This window comes from Octopus bimaculoides, chromosome 18, assembly GCF_001194135.2.
Source record: "Octopus bimaculoides isolate UCB-OBI-ISO-001 chromosome 18, ASM119413v2, whole genome shotgun sequence".
Classification (NCBI taxonomy): domain Eukaryota; kingdom Metazoa; phylum Mollusca; class Cephalopoda; order Octopoda; family Octopodidae; genus Octopus; species Octopus bimaculoides.
Window position 1 is genome coordinate 2,653,820 of NC_068998.1, and position 8,875 is coordinate 2,662,694.

Sequence of the window (8,875 nt, forward strand, 5' to 3'; positions counted from 1 at the left end):
AATAATAATAATAACAATAATAATAATTATTATTATCATAATAATAATAATAATAATAATAATAATAATAATAATGATAATAATAATAATGATAATAATGTTAATCCTCATCATAATAAGTATTATGAATTAAATTTATAATTTTTTTTCAAGTTTATTTTTTAAATATTTTTGTTTTCTCATATCACAGCCTTTAGGTTAATCGTCGAGACAACTGGATGAAAAGGTGCTTGTTATTGGGTTAAGTTAAATTAAGTTTGGTTTGCTTGGTTTGGTTGGTTATTTTTTTTTTCTTTTTCTTTTTTGAAGAGTTAGTTAGAGAGACACCTAGAAAGTTAGATAAATAGGAAAAAAGCTAAACAGTTGTTTCTTCTCCAGGACTCGATAGGTAACCACTGACTTTGTGCTTCTTCGACATATGATGATGGCGACCAGGGACAGCATAATGACTTGTTTTGCCTCCACCGACGCTATCGAGGGAGGCTACTGGTGATGGTTCTGAAAAGATGAACAGAAAGAAAAAAAAAAGCAATGAAAATAGATGAATATTGTTGTAACTTTTAAAATATTTTGAATTAATACAGAGAAAAAATTTTGAAAAAAAGTTATTATTAATATCATTATATTGGGTTCAAATTATGGCACAAGGCCAGCAAGTTTGGGGGAGGGGGTAAATTGATTACATCAACTCCTGTGTCCATCTTGGTACTTGTTTTATCAACTCTGAAAGGACAAAAGGCAAAGTCACCCTTGTCAGAATTTGAACTCAGAACATAATGTTGGATGAAATACTGCTAAGTATTTTGTCTGGTATACTAATGATTCTGCCAACTCACTGTCTTAATTATTATTATTATTATTATCATCATCATTATAGTCTTTGCACAGCTTCTAACGCTGGAGATGTACAATAGTGCCTGATGTTCACTACCAGTGAACTAAGGTAACACCCTTTATTTTTTGAGCACCATCTGGAGTATTCGAGCTTATGTGCTCATAGCACACGTCATTTGGCATGGTTTCTATAGCTGTATGCCCTTTCTAATGCCAATCACTTTACTGAGTGTATTGAGTGCATCTTCTTGTGGCACCAGCACCAGAGAGGTTGAGTAGTTCTTGGTAAGACAGAACTAAAGAGACCTCACAATCCTATGCTTTCTCTACTCATTTTAGCCAATCGTGTTATAGTGGTGGTCATTGCCTTATATACAATAGATGTAGATTTGAAGAGAAAACGATGCTTGCAGAAAGGTTGGGAATGGGTATCTGAGGGATGAGCACTGAGAAATAGATGTAGGTATAGAGAGTACACAATAGATTATGGGGTCTATATTTACACAGGTGACTGAGAACAAGGAAGGGAACCTGGAGAGAAAGGACAGAAGGAAGTATGGTACTAGAAGGATCAAAATAGGTGAGAGGGTAGAAAGAACAAGAGTATGATCTGAACAAGGCAGAGACATGTTGAGATCATTGGGGAGTGGTGATTGGCAATAGCAGGTGGACAGACATAGTATTTGATGGCATCTAAGACACACTTTTCCCCCCAAATCACCTTGGGTCCTATATGTGAAGTTGGGCCATCCATAAAATTTAAAGCACTAAAAACATTTTATCCTGCATACACTGCTGAAATTGGGATGCATCTAATATGGTCATGTGTCTTTCAAGTCATCAAATAGAGTAATACAAATATTATATTCAACGAATTGAGCCTGCAAATCTAAAGAAAACGATAAACATGATATGGTTTGTAAAGTAAAATTACGTATATTACAACAAATAGAACTATTCAGCAAACAATAATAATCATCGTTAAAGTGCTTGTTGGTAATATATTAGAAATGAGCTGAAATCAACATTTTTGACTGTTAGCTTCCTTTAGTTTCCCACTTCAATAGTTTTGAAATTAAAATATTGCTGTCACCCAAGGAACACATGTATTTTAAAGTGCACATTTGTTTATTCTAAGTGTAAAGATGTATATATATATATGCCTGGTGATATGATGTGGGTTTGTAAAAGTGTAAAGTTATATAATATTATGAATAACTGAATAAATGATCATGTGACAGAAACACATGTAGCAAAAATCTGAAATGTTCATTATTGTTCCTTTACTATATATAAATCTTTATATATAATATACACGTGCATGTGTATGTGTGTGTGTGTGTGTGCATGTATGTATGTATGTGTATATATATATATATATATATATATATATATAAAAGTAATGCTGCAAAGCAGTGTTTACGTATAATCACAATTTAGGTTAGTTGAAATATGTTTCTCACATATTTCAACTGCTAAAGGCAAATACACTGCAGCTACCGTGGAGAAAAAAATCTCTCTTATGGTAAAGAGGTGTGAAAACACCCAGTTTGTTCAGTGTCACCCTCTCTTGAGAATCTCAGACATTGCTGTTTCGAGTTTATTGACCCTTGTCGATGAGATGTACCTAAGATGTTTGAGTTTCTTGAGAGATGGCGACACTGAACGAACTGGGGGTTTTCACACCTTTTTACCATAAGAGAGATTTTTTCCTCCACGGTAGCTGCAGTGTATTTGACTTTAGCAGTTGAAATATGTGAGAAACATATTTCAACTAACCTAAATTGTGATATATATATATATATATATATATATATATATATATATATATATATATATATATATCAGCCTGTATGTCAAATTTGACAATGATCCAGTAACTGCTGAAAAATAAATATATAAACAAAAGAAAATGTAAAACAAAAATAGAAAGGAAACTGAAGAGGAAGCTGCCTAAAGTTATCTCATCCATTCATAGGTGATCAATAAAGGTTATGAATTTCTGCACACAGCATCTCTGCAGGCGATGCATCTATGCCAAGGTTCCAGAGAATCACAACTGCTTTTGCCTATACTCCACCTTCTGCAGTGTACTTGAAACTATGGAAGGGTCAGTATTTCATTACTGTAGATGTGTAGAACATTTCAATCAAAACAACATTAATTAATTGTGTGTGTGTGTGTGGGGAGGGGGGACTCTGTCATCTGGGTACCATGCAGTCTTACTTGCAAGAGAAGGATGTTAGTTTAGTGCAAGGTGTATATTTTTAGAGCCAGAAACAGCTGCATGCACAACAGATTCACTTTCTTTTTCTCACACAATATGCCCAGTGGCAAAATAAATTCAAGACAACTGAGCTTATAAGACAATGTAAGAGATTGCTGAAGAGACTGAAGGGACCTTCGGACTTCACTATACCACGTAACTTGGTGTACATCCAGAGTCATAAAACGTTATTCCAGATGTTTTCCCTGCATCATGGCTTCTAGTCTGGCATCAGAGTATGTAGGCAACTGCATTAATTGCTTCCATGGGTTTGCACAGCTGCAAACTTCAGAATTGTGGAGATGAAAGTTACTTATTTCTTCCATGCTTTATATGAACAAAATACATATATACACACACACACACACACACATACATAGTCAATGTGAGTGCAATGAATTCAGTGTTTGTGAAAACATGCTGCAACTGTCCCCATGCGAATATGACCCTAACAGCCCATTATTTCCTTGCTTATTTTATGATGCAAAAATGGGTAAAAAATAAATAAGAACTAAAAAAAACTAAACGAAACAAAGAAAATTTTTCAATTATATAACAGATATCAAATAACAAGACTAATAATAATAATAATAATAATAATAATAACAATACAAAACTGTACAACATGATTAGTAGAGGTTTTGATGTTAATAAGTTGAAGTTAATATCAATGTTTAAGGGTAGGATGTGGGTGGAATATGAAAATGATAACATCTCAAAGGCAAGACATGTTAGTAGATAAATGGTTGTGGTCCTGTTAGTTTGTCTCCTAAGGTAAGAGGGAGGAGAGTGGGTAGCTTGGTGGACACAATTGGATTTGATTTTGTTGTCGGAACAACATAACAGACCTACCGCCAACCAAGCAGTTAAATTTCTAGTGGCTTTCTTTGCTCCATGGCTGAGCTAACATTACCATTTGGAGTGCAAACGAATTAACTGAAAAAATTAAAATTAGTCAAAGATATATATATCATTCCGTCTGTAATAAACCAAAGTATGTATATATATATATGTGTGTGTGTATGTTTTTTTTACAAATGGAAAGTTAAGAAGGAAAAAAAAAAATGTATCGATATTAAAGAATATAATCTTTTCAATGACTTAATGTCAGAAGTTATTGAGAAGGCCACAGATGTGTGGTGAAAAACTGACAATTTAATCAACAGTTACTTTAGCTTTATTCATTGTTTGCTCTATTTCTAGTATTGAGTATTTTATAATTGTTGTTTGTACATTTGTACACTGAATTTCATTTTACGCACACACTCAGAGGGTGTCTTCTAATGAGAGGGGATTTTAAATGTCAGTAGGACCGGGACAAGTATGTTTTTTTAAGGGAAGTATTTTGATTGTGGTCATCAATACAATATTGAAAATGGGTGCGTGATGAACATCACAACATCAATTGTAAGGTTAGCTATAGATTAAATGCTATTGGTGGAAGTGAGGGTGAAGCAGGTGATCCTACTGGTATTAATTATTTTTGAGGTTAGTGATGAAATTAATAATGCTGGAGGTGACGGTGATGGTGAGGGTGATGTTCATTGTGTTTATAGGGGAGTTAGGGTTTAAATTGAAATATTGGTGAGGGTTTAAAGAAACACTGAATTTGGATTGGAAATATTTGCAATTCTCTCTCATTTTTTTTTTTTACTTTTTTTTTGTTTTTGTTTTACAAACCTTCGCTGGATGCTAAAATATTAAAATGAGAAATAAAGAAAGAATATTTTAAATGGAAGTTAAAATATGTCACACATAAATTACATGAGACTATATGCATGCATATATATATAATTTATTTTTTCTTCGTGTTTTTCTCCTTGTCTCCGTATTCTTTCTGTTGAAGAGCGTAGCTCGAAACGTCAAAGACTTTCCGTATTCCCGAGCGTCATACTAATATATACTTTTGTTATTTACACCACCTGTCCTCGTCTGTTGTTATTATTTGTATATTCTCCCATATATATATATATATATATATATATATATATATATATATACATATATAAATGAATATATATATATATATATATAAAATTTACATATATATATATATAGATACATACACACTATGTAGGTATGTATGTATGTGTGTGTATATATAAATATATATATGCATACACACATTGTATGTATGTATATATTGGTCTTTATTTAGAATGATGGTTAGTTGGGTATACTGCTTCATGTCTTTATTTAATCTTTACTCTCTTAGAATATTCTTCATTATATTATAATGACAGTTTTATAAAACATTTTATCAAACAAATGATTTCATGAAAGGTGATTTTATAAAACAGCTTTATGAAACAAAATTTTCTAAAACATGAATTATGAAGTATATAATTATATAATACATAGATTTTAAAGATATAATTTAATAACACATGTAGATTGATAATATAATATTTAAGTTTACAATGTAAGTTTTATAAATTTGAACAAGTAAAGATTATTGTTTTGTGAGATTAAAGAACTGGAATCTGAGACCAAACAAGGCAGAAAATACAAGAAGTAAGGAGAAACAAAAGCCAGGAAAAGACAAACAAAACCTAATTAATTGCTGTTTCTGTTTACCTGATATAATAAACATTATTACATATACATATTGAAAATAATTATACATATTGGACATTATAACACACACATATCGGACATTGTTATACACATATATTGAACATCATTGCATATATATTGAACATTATCACACATATTGGACACAGAAAATATGGGAGACACATAACCTATGTGTCTATGATAAGTTTGAGAGAGAAACAAATATGTCCCATAGGATCCTTTGCCAGAGAGGAACAATTCTTGCTGATGCTAACCATCATTAACCAACCAATTCTCCTAACTGCCCTTCTACTCATATTACTCTTGCACACATCTGAAGATGTTTTGCCTGAATATCAACTACATGATTTCTTTGCAGTCTAGAAGCGCCTGCAAATGTTTGAGCACTGCTTATTTTCCTCCAAAATTACTAATATTAAAACATAACAACAGTGGTGCCCCAACATGACCATAACCTATTGGATGAATCTAATAAACAACATTCAGCAAAATCGGTTTCTGAACTCAGAGTAAGTCACTAGAATGTATGTTATTTCGCAAACACACCTATATTCTTTCATCTTTTACTTGTTTCAGGCCAAGCTGGGGCACAGCCTTGACGAATTTTAGTCAAACAAATCATCTCAGTACTAATTTTTTTATAAGCCTGGTACTTATTCTATCAGTTTCTTTTGTCAAACTGTTAATTTACAGGGATGTAAACACACCAACAATGGTGGGAGGCAAACTCAAAGACACACATATATGTATATATATATATGTATGTGTGCATGTGTGAATGTGTGTGTGTGTGTGTATATATATATATATATATATATATATATATATATATATAAATGAAAGGTTTCTTTCAGTTTCCACCTACCGAATCCACTCACAAGGCCTTAGTCAGCCCAAGGCTATAGTTGAAAGCACTTGCTGAATGTGCTATGCAGTGGGACTGAACCCAGAACCATGTGGTTGGGAAGCTAACTTCTTGCCACACAGCCATGCCTGCACCTATATATACACATTAATTACCTTAACTGTAATGAATTTTTTTTTTTTAATTAATGTAATGAATATTAATTATAATAAGGTCTCTACTCTGAGTAATGTGGAAACAGGACAGAAATAAGGTCAGTTTCTTAGTGAATTAGGAAGAGATTGATTCAGTTGATTGGAGAGTATAATAACGGTGATTGCTATAATAACTGTCTTCTTGCATCCAAAATATGGGACTTAAATCATGGTTTCATGCTCTTAAGACATGAGATGACCATAAAATCCTGACCAAAGGAGAGAATTTGACTAATAATCAATGCTACTTGACTGCAAGAGAGAGGATATAGTGTGTTGTTACACCTGACTTAAGTATGGAATATCAGTGGTGCAGTATTTGTTGCTGAGGATAGAGACTGATTGCATATCTCAGAGAGTCTTCTACAACAACAAGGGCTTCTATGTGGTCACTTAACATACTAGAAATAGCAGCTATATTTCCCTAAAATCCCACCACGCTATCTCAAAAATAAAGGGAGGAAAAAACATGATGGTCACGGCTGGAACACCTTAAATCATAGGTCTGCAAAATTAGAGGTGACTTCGGAGCTAAACAACAACAACAATAGCAATTTTGCAAAATTTTAGATTCCATCAGAAGGTGTGAAATGGTTGTAATGAGATATCTTTAAATGTTTCCAATGAAGTTTGAAGAATTATAAAATTCCTTTAGAGAAACGAAAAAAAAAAACAAACTTGATTTCAGATCTGTTAATGCCTTTCTAAAAGACCTTTGATGTTTATTGATTGGAAATTCCATTTTTAGAATTTTGACGGAGGTTCCATCTAGAATTCAAAATTTTAAAAAAGCCTAGAATAGGAAAAAAATTCTTCCAATTTTCATCATTCTATTTCATAGAATTAAGCAGGGAACAAATGAATATTTTGTTTTTATCTTTGGAGGATCATTATGCCAGTAATAAAACACACACTAGTTCTATTTCACTTCTTTTTATTATTATTAGTCAGTTAATTAACATTTAACCAATTAATTAATTGATTGTTTGATCAATCATTTGGTCTATCAATCAATCAATCAGCTGGGCTTATCAAAGTTTTTTTTCCTCACCATTTGTGATCTCATCAATGACAAGACTAAATATATTGTAATATCAGAGCCAAAAGAAGGGAAAAGTCATGAAGAAGTGTGCAAAGAAATTTTTTCTGTAAAAAAATAGCTATTTTTGATTATTTTAGTTATACTAGTAAAGTAAGTAACTTAATCCATAACCGTGTGTTTAAGCCAAAGCACTTACACTGGCATGGCGTTATTTTAATCCTTGATAAACATCTGTTTTTAGATGGTTAAAATGTCTCTTCTACAATGTAATTTGGTCCATATTTGATTAAAAGTTCCAAAAATGGTAAACAGGCAAAGGAAATGGATGCTGTGAAAAAATTTGAACAAAAGGCAAAGCAGATTTATTGAGGTTTCTAGCCAGTTACCAATGCCAGCCAGTCTAATAGCAGATGGTGTTGTAGCCGTTATTCGCAAAATAAGGAAATTCGAAAGAATTTCTTATGAAAACAAGCAAGACCTTCAAATTTTACAAAACAACAGAGAAAAATTCACAAAATTATTAAAAACAATTGTGTTTATATGTATGTGTGTGTATGTGTGTGTGTATATATGCATATATATCTATACATATATATATATATATATATATATATATATACACACACACATATATATCTATGTATATACATATATATCTATATATATCTATATCAATATATTAATTTTTTTATATATACATATACACACACATATACAAACATATATATACATATATGCATACACATATGTATACAGGTGTGTGTGCATGTGTGTGTGCATGTGTGTGTGCGTGTGTGTGTGTGTGCATGTGTGTGTGCATGTGTGTGTGTGTGTGTGCATGTGTGTGTGCGTGTGTGTTTGTAAGTGTATGTATATGCATGTGAGTGAGTGAATAGAGATGAAATTTCAGGCAAGAAATAACAAATATTGGTAAATTACAACAGGCAGTGAGAAAGAGAAATGAGGAAAAGAGAAAGAATATTGGAAGAGACAATTGGAGTAAAAGAAACATGCCATGCAATAAAGAGGATAAGAAGAAGGTAAAAAAAAAAGTCATTGGGGGGGTAGCGAGGTAGGGGTGCGATGGGGGGGGGGGG

General features: G+C 32.3%; 1 protein-coding gene across 18 annotated transcripts in view; it reads right to left on the bottom strand.

Annotated features, from left to right (window-relative positions):
• Window positions 1–129: 129 nt before the first annotated feature.
• The window catches only part of LOC106871531 (guanine nucleotide exchange factor DBS), a 180,952-nt gene continuing 172,206 nt past the window's right edge, over window positions 130–8,875 (bottom strand). For 15 of the 18 annotated variants that reach the window (XM_052974317.1, XM_052974323.1, XM_014918046.2 and 12 more), the window contains 2 exons: window positions 4,781–4,792; window positions 130–498 (listed from right to left, as the gene is read on the bottom strand). In XM_052974317.1, coding sequence (XP_052830277.1) covers window positions 356–498; window positions 4,781–4,792 — 155 coding nt within the window. In that variant the 3' untranslated portion in view covers window positions 130–355. Of the gene's footprint in view, window positions 499–3,952; window positions 4,037–4,780; window positions 4,793–8,875 lie in introns of all 18 variants that reach the window. The other 3 variants (XM_052974325.1, XM_052974318.1, XR_008265927.1) reach the window with 3 other exon arrangements.